The sequence below is a fragment of the Hyaena hyaena genome, unplaced genomic scaffold, assembly GCF_003009895.1.
Source record: "Hyaena hyaena isolate Hyena2069 unplaced genomic scaffold, ASM300989v1 scaffold_210, whole genome shotgun sequence".
NCBI classification, from domain to species: Eukaryota; Metazoa; Chordata; class Mammalia; order Carnivora; family Hyaenidae; genus Hyaena; species Hyaena hyaena.
The window spans coordinates 434491-456502 of NW_024080841.1; the positions used below are offsets into that span (position 1 = coordinate 434491).

At 39.5% G+C, this 22012-nt stretch overlaps 1 protein-coding gene across 1 annotated transcript in view; it reads left to right on the forward strand.

The window, feature by feature from the left end:
- CPNE4 (copine 4) overlaps positions 1-22012 on the forward strand; it is a 476281-nt gene that overhangs the window by 341460 nt on the left and 112809 nt on the right. The window contains exons 5-6 of the mRNA XM_039242236.1: positions 3807-3881; positions 20245-20328. Of these exons, the coding sequence (XP_039098167.1) occupies positions 3807-3881; positions 20245-20328 (159 nt within the window). The remainder of the gene's footprint in view (positions 1-3806; positions 3882-20244; positions 20329-22012) is intronic.

Genomic DNA, 22012 nt, shown 5'->3' on the forward strand with positions numbered 1-22012 from the left:
TGGAATACTACATGGCAATGAGAAAGAATGAAATCTGGCCATGTGTAGCAACATGGATGGAACTTGAGGGTGTTATGCTGAGTGAAATAAGTCAGGCAGAGAAGGTCAGATACCATATGTTTGCACGTATAGGTGGATTAGGAGGAACCTAACAGAGGACCATGGGGAAGAAGAAGGGAAAAATAGTTCGGGGGGGGGAGGCAAACCATGAGAGACTCTTGAATGCTGAGAACAATCTGAGGGTTGCTGGGAGTGGGGAAGAGGGGGAGGGGGGTGATGGGCATGGGGGAGAGCACTTGTTGGGGCAAGCACAGGATGTTATATGGAAACCAACTTGATAATAAACTAAGAAAAAAAAAGAATAAGAGGACTGATGGGTGTGTAGGAGAGGAGGGGGTAGATGGGCATGGAGGAGGGCACTTGTGGGGATGAGCACTGGGTGTTATGTGGAAACCAACTTGACAATAAACTATTTGTAAAAAAAAAAAAAAAAGAATAAGAGAATAAAGGAATAGAGAGGAACTACAAAAACAACCATAAAACAAGTAACAGAATGGCAATAATTACTTTGAATGTAGATGTACTAAATACTCCAATCAAAAAACATAGAGTGATAGAATAGATCTTAAAAAAGATAGAGAAAGGCCAATCTATATGCTGTCTACGAGAGATTTATTTCAAACCTAAATACACATACAGACTCAAAGTGAAGGGATGGAGAAACATTTATCATGCAAATGGAAGTAAGATGAAAGTCAGAGTAGCAATACTTATATTGGAAAAAATTGATTTTAAAACAAAGGCTGTAACAAGGGACAAAAAAGGGCACTTTAGAGTCATGAACAGTACAATCCAATAATCATGTCCAGTCTCACCTCTATTATTTAACATAGCACAGGAAGTACTAGCCACAGCAGTCAGACAAAAGGAATGAATAAAAGGCGTCCAGTTTGGTAAGGAAGAAGTAAAAGTTTCACTATTTGCAGATGACATGATACTATATAAAGAAAACTCTAAGCATTCCACTAAAAAGCTACTAGAACTGATCAATGAATTTAATAAGATTGCAGGATACAAAATTAATGTACAGAAATCCATGACATTTTTATATACAAAAATAAAACAACAGAAAGAGAAATTAAGAAAGCAATCCCATTTAGTACTGCACCAAAGATACTAAAATACCTAGGAATAAACTTAAGCAAGGACATGAAAGACCTGTACTCTGAAAACTATGAAACATTGTTGAAAGAAATTGAAGATGACACAAATGAGTGGAAAGATATTTCATGCTCATGAATTGGAAGAACAAATATTGTTAAAATGTCTATACTACCTAAAGCAATCAGCACATTCAATGTAATCCCATCAAAATACCAACATTTTTCACAAAACTAGAATAAACAGTCCTAAAATTCATATAGAACCATGGAAGACCCCTAATAGCCAAGAAACTTTTTTGAAAAAGAAAGACAAAGGTGGAGGTATTACAATTCCAGATTTCAAGCTATAGTGATCAAAACAGTATGGTATTGGCATAAAAATAGGCACATCAAGCAATGGAATAGAATAGAAAGCCCAGAAATATACCCACGTTAATATGGTCAATTAATCTTTGACAAAGGAAGAAAGAATATGCAATGAGGAAAAAAAGGCTCTTAGACAAATGGTGCTGGGGAAATTGGATGGCTACATACAAAAGAATGAAACTGGTCCACTAGCTTACACCATACAGAAAAATAAATTCAAAATATATTAAGGGCCTATATGTGAGACCTAAAACTATAAAAATCCTAAAAAGACACAGGCAGTAATTTCTCCAACATTGGACATAGCAACTTTTTTCTAGATATCCTTCCTGATGCAAGGGAAACAAAAACAAAAATAAACTACTGAGACTACATCAAAATAAACTGCTTCTGCCGAGCAAAGGAAATGATCAGCAAAACTAAAAGACAATCTAATGAATGGGAGAAGATATTTGCAAATGACATCTCTGATAAAGGGTTAGTATCCAAAATAGATAAAGAACTTATACAACTCAACACCCCAAAAACAAAGAATCTAATTAAAAATGGGCAAAGTACATGAACAAACAGTTCTTCAAAGAGGACATTCAGACGACCAATAGACACATGAAAAGATTCTCAATGAGTTATCACCTCATACATGTCAGAATAGCTAAAATCAAAACACAAGAAACAAGTGTTAGAGAGGATGTGGAGAAAACCCTCATGCATTGTTGGTGGGAGTACAAGCTGGTATGGCCACTGTGGAAAAGAGTATAGGGGTTCCTCAAAAAGTTAAAAATGGAACTACCCTATGATCCAGTAAGTGCACTACTGGATATTTACCCAAAAAATACAAAAACACTAATGTGAAGGGATTCGTGCATCCCTATATTTATTGCTGCATTATTTACAATAGCCAAGATACGGAAGCAGCTAAAGTATTCATTGATGGATGAATGGACAACGAAGATGTGATATCTGTATATACAATGGGAAATTATTCAGCCATAAAAAGAATGAAATCTTGCCATTACAATGACATGGATAGAGCTAGAGAGTATAATGTTAAATGAAATAAGCCAATCAGAGAAAGATAAATACTGTATGATCTCACTTATAAACGGAATTTAAAAAACAAAACAAGCAAAGGAAAAGATTTTTTATTTTTTTTAATTTTTATTTACTTAATTTTTTAGGAAAAGATTTTTTAAAAGGAGAGAGAGATTTTTTAAATAAGAAACAGACACTTAACTATAGAGAACAAACTGATGGTTACCAGAGGGGAGGTGGTGTGGGGATGGGTGAAATAGGTAAGGGGGGTTAAAGAACACAGTTATCATGATGAGCACCAAATAATATATAGAACTGTTGTATCATTGTACTATATACTTGCAACTAATATAACATGTTATGTTAACTGGTATTTTTTTTTAAATTAATGTAAAAAATTACATGTGGCTAGCAGTTACTGTGTTAGTACAAATTACAGAACATTTCTGTCATCACATAATGTTCAATTGGGCAATACTGAAAGTATTTCTAAAGAAAACCTTAAATTTTCAAAGTACTCCAGTATTTGAAACTTTGGCATCTTGCTTTAGAGCCCTTGAGAAAGGTAGAGAAAGTGTTCTTCTTATCATTTAGTTATGGGGACAAAAGAAAAAGAAAAGGTAGAACAATGTACCAGGAAAATATAAATTGCTAAGGAAGTAAATTGCCAGGAGGCAAACCTCCTGAGTTCCTTGGACCATTCTTTTTTAACTTGAAAGTGACTGATTCATTAAAAAAATTTAAGCCATTTTTAAGGGAAGACTTCAAAAGGATTCCCTGGGATGTAAGTTATGACCATTCTCACAAGCACTTACCTGAGTTTATTACTTGAATATTTTAAATGATACATTCATGTAAAAGCTTTTTTTTTTTTTTTTTTTTTACTTCTATGTTCAATTCCACACAGATGGTTCAAAGGGTCTTTGAAGACCCGATTGTTGTTCTAAAAAGCCATGAATCCAAAGGCTCACTTGCAAAACCCACAGTCCCAGAAAAGCTTTGGGGTAGTAAACCCAGGTATGAGATTTGCCTTTGTTCTTTCCCAGGAGAACCACACCTCCTCTAGCCATCTTTACTCTAAGACATCTTAAACATCTATTTCTTTCACGCATCTCAAAAAATTTTAATCTCCTTCTTAATTTTAAATATTTAAATACTTCTCTTAATCTTGAGTCCCGGATTAGAACAATGGCTTCAATAGCTTCTGGAAAACATTTGAAAATATGTGAAAATTTTTTCCTTTAGGTGATTGCTGAAGAATTATCTGGCAATGATGACTACGTTGAACTTGCATTCAATGCACGGAAATTGGATGACAAGGTAAAGTGGTGGGCATTAACCTAACTGAAGAAAGTAATAAAGCTAGCATACAAAGTTTAATCACATTTCCCCCTGAAGCTGTTTTTGCCCTTTCAACCCACATTATTAAACAGATCGAAGATTTCAGAGAGGTCTGCAAAGTAAGACTTTCCCCAGATTTGAGAAGCAGTCAATGAGAAGTGGGAGAGACTATAATTAAAGGAAGACAATTTTGTTACACCTAGACTTCGTTTGTTCCCAAATGTCACAGGTCAGTGTACACAGATAAATACGGTTTAACCCCATTGCTAAGGACATTTCATAAGAAAAAAGGAAAGGGAAGAAAAGTGACATTTATTAAGTACCTGTATTTTCCAGGTATGGGGATTAAGAGCTTTCCTTTTTTTTTTTTTTTTTATTAAAGTGTGTTTATTTTGAGAGAGAGACTGCATGTGAGGGGTAGGGAAGAGCCCAGAGAGAGGGACTGAGAGAATCCCATGCAGGTTCCGTGCTCTCCGCACAGAGACTGACTTGGGGCTCCATCTCACAAACCTAGAGATCATGACCTGAGCTCAAATCAAGAGTCAGATGCTTAACCGACTGAGCCACCCAGGCACCCCTAGAGCTTTTCGTGCATTATCATATTTAATCATTCTTATAGCTCCCATGTAACCGGCATTATTAACTTTTGCTTTGCAGATGAGGAAACAGATTCAAATATGAAATAACTTGCCAAGGTCATTCCATGTGTTAGTCCAGATAATCTAAGAAGTAGATACCAAGATAGGCTTAAACATCCAAGGATTTTATTAGGAAAATGCTTGTGTAAAGAACATAGGGAGGAAGTTTGCCTACCACAATGCAAGTCTGACCATAAGTAAAGGAGAGAGGGAGAGAAGACTGTGAGGCAGTGTCCTAGAATGCCATTCAGTCTAATGAAGGGTCAGCAAGGCCATCAGGGAGTCCTAGGGCCAATATTGACCATCAGGAAAGTTTCATGTCTCCCCTACACACACAGGCACTGGCTGGGAGCAGCCCATGGGAAGCCTGGCCTTGGTGCAAGTGCATGGTGCAAATGCCTGGCCTTGGTGCAAGCTGCTGAGGCCCTTTGTCAACTACATTCCCTCTAGGCAGAGTTCTGTAAAACAGTTTTCTTGGCCATCATATCCTGCTAGTAAGTTGTGAAACTGAGGGTTCATTTCCATGTCAGTTCCATGGGAGTCTGACTCCCATCTGTGTTCTATTATATCTCACAATTTCTACCCAGTCATAGACCAAGTTAGTCTTGTGTATACAGAAGAAGTTCCTTAGTCTCCACCCCTCAAAAAAGAAGGGAAGGGGTATCCTTTCCAATCTCACCATATTTTTATGTCTCTCCAACTATATCCTTAAGCCAAAAAAACACATCACATTAATAAATATATGCACAAAGGATTGCATTTTCCAAGAGCACAACTAGACAATGGGATTTTTAGAGGTGGCACCATTTTTCAAACAATTGCTTACAGGCGATAGGCTGAAAAAGGTAAAGCGATGTTTCAAGCAATTCCTTAAAGTCTTAGGCAGCTTATATCCTGGCATATCTCATTCACTTTCACCTATAACAGTACTCAGCCCATTTATACACTCATTAATTCATTCTTTTACTTGTTCATTCATTCTTTTATTATTATTAAATATTATTTTACAAATAGTTTATCGTCAAGTTGGTTTCCATATAACACCCAGTGCTCATCCCCACAAGTGCCCTCCTCCATGCCCATCTCCCGCCTTCCCCCCCATCAGTCCTCAGTTTGTTCTCATCATTCAAGAGTCTCTCATGGTTTGCCTCCCCCCCCCCCAACGATTTTTCCCTTCTTCTTCCCCATGGTCCTCAGTTAAGTTCCTCCTAATCCTCCTATACATGCAAACATATGGTATCTGTCCTTCTCTGCCTGACTTATTTCGCTCAGCATAACACCCTCAAGGTCCATCCATGTTGCTACACATGGCCAGATTTCATTCTTTCTCATTGCCATGTAGTATTCCATCGTATAGGTAAACCACATCTTCTTGACCCATTCGTCCGTTGATGGACACTTAGGCTCTTTCCATGTTTTGACTATTGTGGAGAGTGCTGCTATGAACATTGGGGTACATGTGCTCCTATAAATCAGCACTCCTGTATCCCTTGGGTAAATTCCTAGCAGTGCTATTGCTAGATCATAGGGGAGTTCTATTGTTCATTTTTTGAGGAACCTCCACACTGTTTTCCAGAGGGGCTGTACCAGTTTACATTCCCACCAACAGTGTAGGAGGGTGCCCATTTCTCCACATCCTCGCCAGCATCTAGAGTTCTCTGATTTGCTCATTTTAGCCACTCTGACTGGCGTGAGGTGGTATCTCAGTGTGGTTTTGATTTGTATTTCCCTGATGAGGAGGGATGCTGAGCATCGTTTCATGTGTCTGTTGGCCATCTGGATGTCCTCTTTGGAGAAGTGTCTGTTCATGTCTTCTGCCCATTTCTTCACTGGGTTGTTTGTTTTTCGGGCGTGGAGTTTGGTGAGTTCCTTATAGATTCTGGATATTAACCCTTTATCTGATATGTCATTTGCAACTATCTTTTCCCATTCCGTTGGTTGCCTATTAATTTTCTGGGTTGTTTCCTTGGCTGTGCAGAAGCTTTTAATCTTGATGAGGTCCCAACAGTTTATTTTTGCTCTTGATTCCCTTGCTTTTGGGGATGTGTCAAGTAAGAAGTTGCTGCGGTGGAGGTCAAGGAGGTTGTTTCCTGCTTTCTCCTCTAGGGTGTTGATAGTTTCCTGTCTCACGTTCAGGTCCTTTATCCATTTTGAGTTGATTTTTGTGCATGGTGTGAGAAAATGATCTAGTTTCATTCTTCTGCATGTTGCTGTCCAGTTCTCCCAACACCATCTGTTAAAAAGGCTGTCTTTTTTCCATTGGATATTCTTTCCTGCTTTGTCAAAGATCAGTTGGCTGTATACTTTTGGGTCCACTTCTGAGTTCTCAATTCTGTTCCATTGGTCTATGTGTCTGTTTTTGTGCCAATACCATACTGTCTTGAGGATGACAGCTTTGTAGTAGAGGCTGAAGTCTGGGATGGTGATACCTCCCGTTTTGGTTTTATTTTTCAGTATTACTTTGGCTATTCGGGGTCTTTTGTGGTTCCATACAAATTTTTGGATAGTTTGTTCTAGTTTTGAGAAGTATGCTGGTGCAATTTTGATTGGAATTGCATTGAATGTGTAGAGTGCTTTAGGTAGTAATGACATCTTAACTATATTTATTCTTCCTATCCATGAGCATGGAATGTTTTTCCATTTCTTTGTGTCTTCTTCAATTTCCTTCATAAGTTTTCTATAGTTTTCATCATACAGATCTCTTGTATCCTTGGTTAGGTTTATTCCGAGGTATTTTATGGTTTTTTGTGCAATTGTGAATGGGATCAGTTTCTTGATTTCTCTTTCTGTTGCTTCATTATTGGTGTATAAAAATGCAACCGATTTCTGTACGTTGATTTTGTACCCTGCAACTTGGCTGAATTCTTGGATCAGTTCTAGTAGGCTTCTGGTGGAGTCTGTCGGGTTTTCTATGTAGAGTATCATGTCATCTGCGAAGAGTGAAAGTTTGACTTCCTCTTTGCCAATTCTGATGCCTTTGATTTCCTTTTGTTGTCTGATGGCTGATGCTAGGACTTCCAGCACTATGTTAAACAACAGTGGTGAGAGTGGACATCCCTGTCGTGTTCCTGATCTCAGGGGGAAAGCTCTCAGTTTTTCCCCGTTGAGGATGATGTTAGCTGAAGGCTTCTCATAGATGGCTTTGATGATGTTTAAGTAGGTTCCTTCTATCCCAACTTTCTCGAGAGTCTTTATTAAGAAGGGATGCTGTATTTTGTCAAATGCTTTTTCTGCATCTATTGACAGGATCATATGGTTTTTATCTTTTCTTTTATTGATATGATGGATCACATTGATTGATTTGCGAATGTTGAACCAGCCCTGTAACCCAGGAATGAATCCCACTTGATCTTGGTGGATGATTCTTTTGATATGCTGCTGGATTCGATTTGCAAGGATCTTGTTGAGAATTTTTGCATCCGTATTCATCAAGGATATTGGCCTATAGTTCTCTTTTTTTGTTGGATCTCTGTCTGGCTTGGGAATCAGAGTGATGCTGGCTTCATAAAATGAGTCCGGGAGTTTTCCTTCGACTTCTATTTTTTGGAATAGCTTGAGAAGAATTGGGATTAATTCTGTTTTAAATGTCTGGTAGAATTCCCCAGGGAAACCATCAGGTCCAGGGCTCTTATTTGTTGGGAGATTTTTGATCACTGATTCGATTTCTTCACTCGTTATGGGTCTGTTCAGGTTTTCTATTTCTTCCCGTGTGAATTTTGGTAGTGAGTGTGTGTTTAGGAATTTGTCCATTTCTTCTAAGTTGTCCAATTTGTTGGCATATAATTTTTCATAGTATTCCCTGATAATTGCTTGTATTTCTGAGGGGTTGGTTGTAATAAGTCCATTTTCATTCATAATTTTGTCTATTTGGGTGCTCTCTCTTTTCTTTTTGATAAGCCTGGCTAGAGGTTTGTCAATTTTGTTTACTTTTTCAAAAAACCAACTCTTGGTTTCATTGATCTGTTCAATTGTTTCTTTGGTCTCTATGTTGTTTATTTCTGCTCTAATTTTTACTATTTCTCTTCTTCTACTGGGTTTAGGGCGTTCTTGTTGCTCTGCCTCTAGCTCCTTTAGGTGAGCTGTTAGATTTTGGACTTGTGCTTTTTCTAATCTCTTGAAATAGGCCTGGAGAGCAATGTACTTTCCTCTTAGGACTGCCTTGGCCGCATCCCATAGATTTTGAATTGTTGTGTTTTCATTTTCATTTGTTTCCATATATTTTTTAATTTCCTCTCTAATTGCCTGATTGGCCCATTCATTCTTTAGAAGGGTGTTCTTTAACCTCCATGTTTTTGGCGGTTTTCCAGACTTCTTCCTGTAATTGATTTCAAGTTTCAAAGCATTGTGATCTGACAGTGTGCATGGTATGATCTCTATTCTTTTATATTTATTGAGGGCTGCTTTATGTCCCAGTATGTGATCTATCTTGGAGAATGTGCCATGCGCACTTGAGAAGAAAGTAAATTCCCTGGCCTCAGGATGTAAAGTTCTAAATATATCCGTCAGATCCATCTGGTCCAATGTGTCTTTCAAGTCCATTATTTCTTTAGTGATTTTCTGTCTGGTTGACCTATCCATTGCTGTAAGCGGAGTATTAAAGTCCCCTGCTATTAGCACATTCTTATCTATAAGCTTGTTTCTGTTTGTGATTAATTGTTTTAGATATTTAGGTGCTCCCATATTCGGTGCGTAGACATTTATGATTGTTAGTTCTTCCTGATGGATGGACCCTGTAATTATTATGTAGTGCCCTTCTTCATCTCTTGTGATTGTCTTTAATTTAAAGTCCAGTTTGTCTGATATAAGTATCGCTACTCCGGCTTTCTTTTGATTTCCTGTAGCATGATATATATTTCTCCATCCCCTTACTTTTAATCTGAAGGTATCTTCCCGTCTAAAATGAGTTTCTTGTAGACAGCATATTGATGGATTTTGTTTTTTAATCCATTCTGCTACCCTATGTCTTTTGATTGGAGCATTCAGCCCATTTACATTCAGTGTTATTATTGAAATATGTGGGTTTAGAGTCTTTGTATCTTTTGTAGGGTTCATGTTTGTGGTGGTGTCTCTGGTATCTTTGTTCCTTGCAACCTTTCCTTCAGAGCATCCCCCTCAGGATTTCTTGTAGGGCTGGCTTCGTGGTGACAAATTCTTTCAATTTCTGTTTATTTGGAAAGGTTTTTATCTCTCCTTCTATTTTGAATGACAGGCTTGCTGGATAGAGGATTCTTGGCTGCATATTTTTACTGTTCATCACATTGAAGATTTCCTGCCATTCCTTTCTAGCCTGCCAAGTTTCAGTAGATAGGTCTGTCACCACTCTGATAGGTTTCCCTTTATATGTGAGGGCCCTTTTCTCCCTAGCTGCTTTCAAAATTCTCTCTTTGTCCTTGTATTTTGCCATTTTTACTATAATATGCCGTGCAGAAGATCGATTCAAATTATGTCTGAGGGGAGTCCTCTGTGCCTCTTGTATTTCAACGTTTACTTCCTTCCCCATGTCGGGGAAGTTCTCTGCTATAATTTGTTCCAGGACTCCTTCAGCACCTTTCCCTCTCTCTTCCTCTTCTGGGATTCCTTTGATACGGATATTGTCGCATTTGACCGTATCCCTGAGCTCTCGAACTCTCCTTTCTTGTACCTGGATCAGTTTGTCTCTTTTTTTATCAGATTCATATTTTTCTCTAATGGTGTCTTCTAAATCACTTATTCTCCTTTCTGCCTCTTCAATCCGTGCATTGGACGCCTCCAATTTATTATGTATCTCATTTATTGCATTTTTAAATTCATCATTCCTATTTTTATGCTCCATGTTGTTAGTAGCCATAGTTTCTTTGATGTCCTCTATGCTTTTTTCAAGCCCAGCTATTAATTTTGTGATTAGTGTTCTAAAATCTTGTTCAGTTATGCTGTTATATCTGTTTTGAGCAGTTCATTTGCTGTCAATTCTCCTTGGAATTTCTTTGAAGGAGAGCTCTTTCATTTCATCATTTTAGTTAGCTTTCTGTCTCTTGTTAGTTTTAAAGACTTGTTATGCTCTCTGTGCCTGTGAGTGCTGCTGTACCCAAGAAGACTCTTTGACTGTCCAGGGCCTATCCTTTCAGAGAGTGTTTTTTGAATGGTATCTCTTGGTCTCTCTTGTTGAGACCTTGGTTATTTTATTTTCCTACTAGTAGTGATATTTGGGACTCTCTACCATGTGTACTTTGGCTTGTTTCTTGAGGTAGCCCTGGAGAAGAAAACAGACAGACAAACACACAGGGAGCAGAGGCACACAAACGCACAGACAAATGCAACAAACATGCAAACCGAGATGGAAAACAAAAAAGTTAAGAGAAAAGACGGAGGAGGAAGGCAAATAATAGAAAATAAAAAATACATAGAAAGGTCAAAAAGAAGAAAAGAAAAGTAAAGTAGAAGAAAACTGATGGACAAGAATGGTTTAAAGCATATAACCGGATTTCCCAGCTACAATTAAATAGCCGGGTGTATGCACTGCTGACTGAAGAGCATAGAGAAAGAGAAATAAGACAGGGAGGGGATGAGGCAAAATTGGAAATAGAACGAACAGGCAGAAGGGATAAGATGCTTTTTTCAAAGAGCTATAGGGTGTAATATGGTTGGAGAGGTGAGAGAAGGACGCTGGTGTTATCCAGAGAAACTATATAGCCTAATTACTCCTGAGAGAAAGAGATGATAAGGTAGGTATGTGTAGAATTTACATCTACAGAATGGACTAAATGTGACTGTTTAAGCAAGCTGGTGACCAGAATTAATCAGGTCAGTGTCCGGGGAGTGGGGGGGAGGAGGGCAGCTCTCTCCAGTAGGGATGGGTGTGGTGTGATCCAATGCGTCAGGAGGGAGTTCTGCCTTGGCAGTTGTGGGGAGGAAAGTGGCAGCCCTCCAGTCTCTTTTTGAACCAAGTGCTGCACCTCACTCTTTTGGATGTGTAAACTCCCCGTGCCGGGGGCACAGCCAAAGTCCGTCGTGCTCTTTAACCCAGACCATGCCTAGTTTCCAAATCCCAGTCCACGCGCCTCACTGAAATTGCCCTAGACACAACCTCGCAGGAGATCCCCTCAGGGCAATTCCAAGACTCTAGCCTAGTCCTGAGGATGGAGCCAGAATCACCGCTCCCTTCTCCTCCAGGTTAGGTTGGCGAGCAAGGATGGGGGTTTGCCTGGGGGCCGCTCCGGGCCCGGTGGAGAGCGGGAAACTGGGTTCCTCTGTGTCTCGTCACCAAAAACACGAACTTGTGAGCAAATCTCCCAGTTTTAAGCCCTTCATCTTCCCTCTAAGTGTCCAGCCAAACCAGGAGCGTGGAGGCCCGGTATGCGCGTGGCTCCTCCAGGGGTCCAGCCAGCCAGGAGCACAAAGGAGTGATGGACACGCTGCCCCTCCAGGAGGAGTTGGCGCTCGGGGGCCTGGCACGCAGGGACCTGGCGCGGAGGGATTTGGCGCGCACGGTCCTTCTGTGTCCCAAGCAGAGGTTTTACTGTTCCCCAGTGACAGGGACCGTGTCTTGAGTAGTTTCAGACTCTCTCTTTCCCCTCTCACTCCCCGCAGAGGGGGATCGCCCCAGTCCCTCTGAGTCTCTGATCCTGGCCTGATTTTATCTTCCCCAGTTCGCACTCATGTTAGAAGGCTTTCTCAGTGTATTCTGCATCCTTTTTCTCCCAATCTCTTGGGTTTTGTAAGGTTTTCTATGGCTTTAGATCTTTTCTGTGTGAGATATGGGGGCGAGTGCAATGTACAGAGCTCCCTACTTCTCCGCCATCTTGCCCCTCCTCCTGTTCATTCATTCTTCATTCATCGTTTATCACAAATCTTTGCTGGATGCTTGTTATGCATCAGATGGTGGAGAAAAGACATGATTTAAACCATTCTCACAACCACAACCTGGAACTCACCGTCTAAGCGAAACATAAATTTTAACAAGTGATATAAGTAATACTATAGCCATGATGGGATGTGATAAGTGATGCATAATCAGAGTATCTGGAAAAGGCTAATTCATTCTGCCTAAGGACATCAGGAAAGATTTCATCCTTATGAATAAGTGATATTTGGATGTTTTTAGTGTCCTGAGGAGATTATGTGAAACTTTCATGAACTTTCACTACCTTTTGCCATTAGCATGAACAGGTGCTAGGAACTGTGATATGCACTGATGTCACTTGGATGTAAGCTTTTAATCTTCATTTCCTAATGGCTGTTATGCTCTTCCTTTCCCATTATCTCCCCCTGTTTTGGAATAATTCACCAAATTTCTTTGTAGTGTTTTTCCTGATGCCATTATAAGCCACTGGGTCAGAAGGTAGCAGTTTTAAGCTCCTCAGTTAATGGCTTATAATGACTTCTTTCTACTTAACAGTTTCTTAAGCATCTCTAATCTGCCTTCTAACTGACTTCTGTTACAGTGCAAGAGGACTTGGGGATTTGTTAGTGGGCCCATTAGCTCTGAACAGTGTTTGAATAGTGTTCTGAAGGGTGTTTGAACAGTTTCCCTTCATTTGAATGAGCGAGCACTCACTCACAAAACTGAAAAAAAATCTCATGTAGCACTTAATATGGTTCTAGTTGGCCATTCCCACCTTTGTCTGGGTTGATTATCCAAGGCCCTCGTCACTGCTGAGCCTCAATGCCCCAGGTATGTAGACTGCAGATCCCTCAAAATGTGGTGGTATCTAGCCCAGACTCCTTAGTAATACAGAGAGGAGAAGGCTGAGGCCATTGCTCCTCTTTGGACTGGAAGATAAATGGCCTAAGGTGGAAAAGGGGGAAAGTTGTAGAATTAAGGAGCTCTAAGATGATACCAGGAAGATCACCTCATCAGTGATCTGAGCCCGCTTCAGGAAACCAAGTCTCAGCAAGGTCTAGTGACTTACCCAGATACTACTAGTCCTCTGGTTATATATTGCTGCAAAGCAAACCATCTCAACACCTAGTGACTTAACTATTCTATTACATGTTATGATTTTGGGGGTCAGAAATTCAGGCATGGTTCTTCAGTGGGGTAGTTCTTCTGTTTCTTATGATACTGACAGAAGTCATTCAATGACAGCTAGGGGAGGTGCTTGTCTAGAGAGTTCAGTCTAGCTTTACTCATATGCCAGGCACATGGAATGGCTGAAAGGCTGAGTTCATCTGGGTTGGTCAGCCACGTGCCTACATAGTAGTCTTGGGTTAGTCGCATTTCCCACACGGTGGCCGGCTCTTCCCAGAGAAAGCATCCCAGGAGAGCAGAAGAGCTCTGTGGCCTTTTATGACCTAGCCTTGGAAGTCATGCAGCACCACTTCTGCCGCATTGTGTTAGTTATATGTAGGTCATAAGGCCTGCCCAGAATCAAAGAGAAGGGAGTTAAACTCCACACTCAGACAGGGGAGTGGCAAAGTTGTACTGTAGAAAAGCATGTGGACAGTGGACATGGTGGTAGCCATCTTAGGAAAATGCAATTTGCCAAGGTATTTTTGTGATAGAATCAGAATAAGATAGTACAATTATTTCATGTCACAACTAGAAAAATAGTTCCCAGAGTTTATCAAGGAGAAACTCTTTCTTGCTTTTAGCATTACCTACATAACCTACATGTTAGCAGTTAAAGTTGTCTATTAATTGAGGAGATGTATCATGACTAAAAGCCACCGAGATAAATAAAGGTCTTAATTTTTAAAATTTGATTAATTAGTATCATGAGAGCAACTAATTTCTACATACACTTGAAAGTTTTCAGTATGAATATGTGGTGAAGCTATGCTATATCCAACTCAAACAATGGTTGTAGGTCATCTGGTTCCCCAGACCCCTTGTAATATTCTGGTAACCTTATGATACCCAAATATGTCAGGTAGAAAGCCTCTGATCTAATACAACTGACTTCTTTTACAGATGAGAACAATGACATTCAGAGATGTGAAATGACTGACCAAGGCCATACACACATACACACACACACACAAGGATTCAATCAGGCTGCCTAACAAAAATCTAAATTTTTCTTCAGGACAAAACGTAAATGAATATAGGTTGAAATGATCTCTAGATGTGGAGGACTTGGTAATGTTTTCACTTACTTCAGAGAAATAGGAACAGGGAGTAGGGAGGTGAAGGTATGCGGTAGGCAGCAGTCCTCAAAATGTGGTTCAAGGTCCCAAGATCCTTTCAGGGGAATACAAGAGGTCAAAACTGTTTTCATAATCATACTAAGATATTATTTTCCTTCTTCACTCTCGTCCATTCACACGTGTATGTTGGTTTTCTGGAAGTAGCAAGATGTCTAATATCACCACAGATTGAATGCTGAAACAGATATGAGACGCCTTTTGCCTTCTATTAAGCCATTAAATCATTAAACCGACTTGCAAACATGTAAAGTAGTGCCATTTTTCTGACTATTTTTTAAATTTTGAAAATGCAATTGTTTCCCTTTAAAATGCTTTTTTTGTTATGATGTACCAGGTTTTTATTATTTTTGGAATGATGTAACAAATGAATATTTTTTTAAATTTCAGTTTTAGTGTATAATAGGATAAACACCAAAAGACATAATCCACATAAACAAAATCTCCTTGGGGTTCTCAATAATTTTCAAGAATGTAAAGACCAAATAGTTGGAGAACTGCTGTTGTAAGTTATGCCAGGGAGCACTACGTACTTTGCAAAATCACGACAGAGAAATGCCCCTTTTCTTTTGATAGAAACAATCATGTTTAAGTTGCTTTTCCAGCAAATCAGCAGCCATCTACCTAAGATCGAAATCCAGAGTCCTTGAAATCTGAGAGGTAGTCTTCAATCACAACCACACATAAAATAGATTAAGTTTGCAAGAAGTAACTTATTTATCTAACATTAATGCAATTCACTTAACGGAGAGGTGGGTTTTCTAATTTCTAAAGTACATTTAGTACATTAGCAGCTAGTTGGCAATTAATCTAATAAGTAAGTAGAGATATGAATGTAATCACTTTAGAACATTCAGGCTAACAAAGAGTATTCTTTCTCCTCCTTTTCCTCAGAAAGTATTCGTGTTGGTATCCTGGAACTAATTCTCTCCCTGGTGACCTCCACATCTGTAGTAGTAATCAGTATAAACTCCATTTTTAGTGTTCCCAAGATGCTAGATCGATGGGATACTGTATAAACAAACAAATGGGTCTCGAAAGCAGAGGTGGGCAAACTTTTTCTATAAAGGACCAGATGGTAAATATTTTAGATTTTGTAGGCCATATAATCTCTATCCCAACTACGCAGCTCTGCTTCTGAAGCATGGACACAGCCATAGACAATATGTAAATGAACGAGTATGACAGCCTTCCAATAAAACTTTATTCACAAAACAAGCAGTGAGCTGGATTTAGGCCACACGCTATAGTTTGCCAACCCCTGTTTTAAAACAACATTAAATCTTTACCTACTGTGCCGAGATTTTACTATGTTCAAGTATGCCTGCCTGAAAACTAACCTAGTCTGAGTTGATGACAGCAAGTTATAATTAATGAGCATCTATTGTGTACAAAGGTATCTAACTTATATTATCTCCAAAATTCAAAACCATATTCCCAAAGGTGGATATTATTACTATTATTTACATTTTACAATGAAGCATAGTAAGGTTAAACAGCTTGTCCAAAGTCACAAGGGTAGAAACTACAGAGTTTGGGTATGGCCCCAAATCTTAGAGATAATCTTTTCTTATTCCAATATTCCATATTAATCACTGTCATAGAAATGCACTGCGTCTGTTTCTATTCCAAATCTCAGCTGATTGCTTATTGCCTTCTTGGCTGACAAATGTCTTTCATATTGGACTAAAAGGGCAGGGTGATATAGCCTCCAATTCTTAAAAATTTTACCAGAGCAAAACTTCAGTAAAATGCCTATATTAATAACCTTGCTTGCACTGAGCTGTCCCAAAGGCTATCTTAATGCTGATGGTCAAGCAAAAGAAAGCCAAAAATCCCATATTGTTTCATGCAACCATACAATTAGTCCCAGAGTTGTTGTTTTTACTTAACAAATTTTTGAGTGTACATTTAAGATATTTTTGGGCTGCTTATGAGTTGTTTTATTTCTAAGAATCAGATGAGTCCGTAGTTGTAATCATCCCTGATAGTTGTGTAGTACTTTACAGTGTCCTCATACACTGTGTCTGTTATTGCTATAATTGTGGCAGCAACGCTTTTTGAGTACTCAACACTTTTTGAGTACTTGTCATTGCCAGGTGCTGGACTCAACATATCACATGGATCAGTGACTCCCACAGTGGTAAGAGGCAAAATGTGACATCCTTTCCATTTACCAACCAGAAAACTGAGCTTCAGGGAAATTAAATATCTTGCCCCAGATCATGGAGATTGTATATAGTGGAGTCAGGATTTGAAAGCAGTACTCACTGAAGATAGTGTGCCCATAGTAGATTCTAAGATACATGAGGGCAGAGATGGTATCTGATCTTTTCTTCTTGATTTATTCTATATCCTCCTGACAATATCTCTGTCCTGTCCCTATAGATAGTATTTTATTTTATTTTTAAATGTTTATTTTTGATAGAGAGAGCGAGCATGAACCCAGGAGGGTCCGAGAGAGGGGGACAGAGGATCCAAAACAGGCTCTGTGCTAACGGCAGGGAGCCTGATATGGGGCTGAACTCACTGGCTGTGAGATCCTGAGTCAGGCTGAAGTCCAGCACTCAACTGACTGAGCCACCCAGCTGCCCCTCACTAAATAGTGTTTTAAAGGAATGTAAAATAAAATAGAAAAAGCATTGTGATATACTGCCAAGAGAAAAAAAAAAAGGTATTAAAGTATATGTCAAGTATGATTACAAATATATTTTTAAAAGAAAATTATGTCTAGATTCTATAAAAATATTTACCAGAATGTTATTGATAGTTGCAGAATTATGGGTACGAGTATGGGCTGGGTTTTTTCCGTTCTTTTTTTTTTTTCTATACTTTCTATTTTCAAATATAAATAATAACAGAAGTTTAACATATCAATGAAAGAAAAAAAATAACTGATAAAATTCCTTCAGTGTGGTCAGCAATTTTTAAGTGCAATTCACCAGCATGTTCCCTGAGGGAGCAACAGTCTATTTAAGGATACAAAGCCCAAAGCTCCAAGAGAGGAATCCAAGGGCATCTAGGAACAAGCTAATGTGGCTCACATCCATTATGAAAGAGACTTAAGAGGGAGGTTCCAATTTTTTATGATGAGTGTTGAAACAATAAGTGGAGGAGGGCAGGAGTATGAATGTCTTGGGTAAAAGGAGTAGAGGTAGGAATCAGCTACCAGTTTGTCTGGGAGGGAAATGGGCCATTTTGGTGGATGGACAGAGTTTGCAGTACAGACTTACTGACAAAAATAGCCATTGTTGGTTCTTGACACAGTGAAGGTTATGGTAATTTCGTACCTTCAAAAGTAGAATGTGAGACTATACGCCAGACTCCAAATGTTGTGGCTCATGATGTTTAGTTCCAGGCTGGGGCAAGAAAACCACAAGGTGGGAAATAAATATTCCTGTCTCCCATCTTTTCTCTTTCTAAGGTGTTCTACAAAGTTTCTAGTTTCTAGGCTGATATTCTTTATTATAGAGCCAGTCATATGATTTTCCTGCTCAAGATATGATATGGCTCTCAACTGCTTCCCAAGCAGGTGCAGTCTTTGGATGAGCATTTAAGGCCCTTCACATCATGGAGCTGACTTTGTCAGCATTGTCCCGAACTCCCCTCCACATCCTTAGGCTGCCGTGGAATTAAGCTGCTTAGTGTGCCTCTCTGTTCACTCTTTCATACCTGCAATCATTCTGTTCCATCCCTCAAAATACCTTCCTCAAAACCATATTTCCCAGTGAAAATCCAGCAGCAACCTCTCTCCTCATTCAGTCATTCATTTATACTTAGCTTTGAGTTATGTTTATTTGTGTACTTGTCTTACCACCAAACCAGACGGTACTTTGAAGGGTTGAAACCAAGTTTTATACTTCCTTGTATATTAACATCAAGCACAAAGACTCTATCTATGAGCAGTATATTTCCTGAGAATATTCCATTAAGCTGAAGAGTAGGATGGCTTTTGGCTTCATTCTCTCTTTTTTTTTTTTTAATGTTTTATTTATTTCTAGGAGACAGCGTGAGCAGGGGAGGGTCAGAGAGAGAGGGAGTCACAGACTGAAACAGGCTCCAGGCTCTGAGCTGGCAGTCAGCACAGAGCCCGACGCGGGGCTCGAACCCACGAACCGTGAGATCATGACCTAAGCGAAAGTCGGACGCTTAACCAACTAAGCCACCCAGGCACTGCGGCTTCATTCTGTTTTGTTGCAGTCTAGAATTCGGGGTGGGGGGTGGGGGGGAATCACTTGATGACTAAGGCTGTTGCTCAGATAGCCTCCTATTCCATACCAGTTGTTCATGTCATTCATTCATGTATTCATTCATACATTCCAGAAACACAATGTACCACTAAAGCTTAGACATTGTAAAAGATGAGGAAATGGTAGAGTTATAAAAGAAAATCAGATATAGTTCCTTCTTTCTGAGCATTCATAATCTATTGGGATAGAAACTAAGTGTACAGGAAGGATAGGGATATGTCTGCTTCCAGTATTGAAGTACCGGCTTGTTTTACATTGTTGTTCCAATGAAAATGGCTAGAAACACTGGATAAGATCCAAGAGACATCTGTTTGAGGGTCCTAAGGCCATCAGGTTTTGAGGGGCCAAAAATGGAGAGAAGGGCAATCCACTGCGGTGATTCAGACATTCTACCCAAGTTTTCCACTCAAGGAAGTTCCTCAAGCCTGATTCATAAAACATCATGGGTAGAGATGCTAAGGAGCCTAGTAGAAAATAGCTACTATGAAATAAGAAAGCAAGCAGAGGTCCTTTATAATCTCGTGGGCCGGGAGAAGTGAAACTGAAGTTCAGGGATGCTGAGAGATCTGGGGTTCAAGATTCAGAGATGCTTCAGAGAAATAGTCTGAATGTCTTACTCTCCTGAGACAACCACTAATTAGCAAATAGCAGCATAAAGAGAAACTGAACAAAAAGCTAGAGCCAAGAGATTATGGAGATAAACAGAGCTTTGGAGAGTCTCACAAAAATTAGTATTGAGGGCTTGTCAGGAAACAACAGCCCTTATAAACACAAAGCCTTTCAGTTGGAGGCCTTTAAAGACTATTTTCAAAGAATAAGTGAATCAAAAATATATTGCACCATAAAGATTTTTGAAGAAACCTACCTCTAAATAGCTCAACCTTAATTGGAGTCAGGTGACTCCCCCCATTGTAACTGCTTGCCAGACTCTTGGTAAAAACTCATCTGAAGCCTTTATAATTTTTTTACACAGTATTTGCTATACCAAGAGGCAGAACAAGAAACAGATAATAAAAATAGATCCAGAAGTGAATAGATATCATAGTCATCAGACAGAGGTTTTAACAATGACTCTAATCAGTATGTTTAATACAACAGAACATTGCTTTCCAAAAACTGGCATTTGAATTGATCTTTGAAGAATACTTCGGATTTCAATCAAGAATGTACTTCTCAAAGGACCTGGAGTTCAGATGCAACTCATTCTAGCCAAGGGTGGATCACAGAGATGAAGAACAAAGCAGGAAAGGGTCACATCCTGCAGTATTTGATCCAAGGCAGGATCAAATGTGTGTAGGTGGGGAATAACTAATTTTTGTCAATCTATTTTAGGATTTCTTCAGTAAATCTGACCCATTTCTGGAAATTTTTCGTATGAATGATGATGCAACCCAGCAGCTTGTACACCGAACTGAGGTGAGAAGAGTTACCTTCAGTTATGCCATCTTATCTCCTAAGATAATAAATTGACCTCTTTTGGGAAACCCCTTACATTTCTTAATGTCTGTAGCTGTGCACTCAGGCCTGGAGTCTTTGCTGTCCTTAAGAGGACTCTCTGCCTTTTGTAGCTTCTTTTATTCTTGATAAAGAAGACCCTCTCTCACCCAAATTTTCCACTGTAGACCTTCAATACAGACAGAAAAATTCTAATCATTAAAATATGAATATTAGCTAACATAATGAGTATGGTTAAATGCCAAGCATTGTACTAAGTGATTTGTATGCATTACTTTTTTTACTTCTCATAACAATCCCTTGACATGATTATCATTACCCCCATTTTATAGTTGATTAACTGAAGCTTTGGGAAGACCAGTGACTTTCCAAGTTCTCACAGTTAGCAAGTGGGAGAGCAGAGGTTTGAATTGAGTTTGTTTGGCCTCAGCTTCACAATAATTTGGTAGGCCCATCTGCCTCCCCAGCAAAAGTTCATATACTGGGCTGCTGTCAGGCCTATTATGTGAATGGCTGTTGTGCCTCCGCTGCCACTTGGTCTCGCTGCAGCCCCTTCTCAAGCCCCCTTGTCTTTCTCTCTGGGGCTCCAAACCTTATCCCTTATTACCCCACCACCCACTACCCAGTGCCACTCACCCACTCAACAACCAACCCCAATCCCCACTTCTCATTTTGTTTATAAGCTAGACCAAGAGAGGGTCTGTGGGGATGAGAAGTACATTGATAAGGAAGAAGTGGGTGATTGTGAGAAATGACAGGGCTGAGAGAAGACTATTGTGTGTGTGTGTGTACATACATATACACATATATATACCAGTGGTGGAGTAAAGGAAGAAGGAGCCCTCATGACTTTCATAGGATGATAGTGGGGGTTCCATGTCCCCACTACCCCATACTAGAAATAGACTTGGATGGGCAAAGTCTATGGATACTAACTAGTTTATAGTTGGCATTTAATTTAAAATGTGCTTAATATAAGAATGAATAAATAAATGGAGCTGAGTATAGATATGTCTACTATATGTTATAGCACAATATGATTCTCTGGACTTTAACCCCTGGAGAATAGTTTGAAGTACAACAGTAGTTTTCCTGAGTGGCACCTGATTGCCACCACCAAATAGAGTTCTTTTCACAGATTCAGACCCCTTTGGTGGGACATACTTCTTTCAGGAGAAGTAAGTAAACTTTGGGGAGAATTAGAAGTGGTATCCATTAATGCTTTTTTTTTAATTAAAAAAAAATTTTAATGTTTTATTTAATTCTGAGAGAGAGAGAGAGACAGCATGAGCAGGGGAGGGGCAGAGAGAAAGGGAGACACAGAATTTGAAGCAGGCTCCAGGCTGTCAGCACAGAGCCTGACACGGGGCTCGAACCCACGAACCGTGAGATCATGACCTGAGCTGAAGTTGGATGCTTAACTGACTGAGCCACCCAGGCCTCCATTCATGCTTTTATTCCTGTCAGTGAATGGGGGCTTAAATGTGCAGACAGAAAGGAGATGGGGGTGTATCATCAGACTTCTCTCCCAAGATCCCCCTCTCCTTTGCTCCTGACACCAGCCCTTTTCTCATTATTGGTATTAGTAAATTCTCCTACTCCCAAGAATCTCTAGAACTCCTCCCATACCTAATTGCTGAGGGGC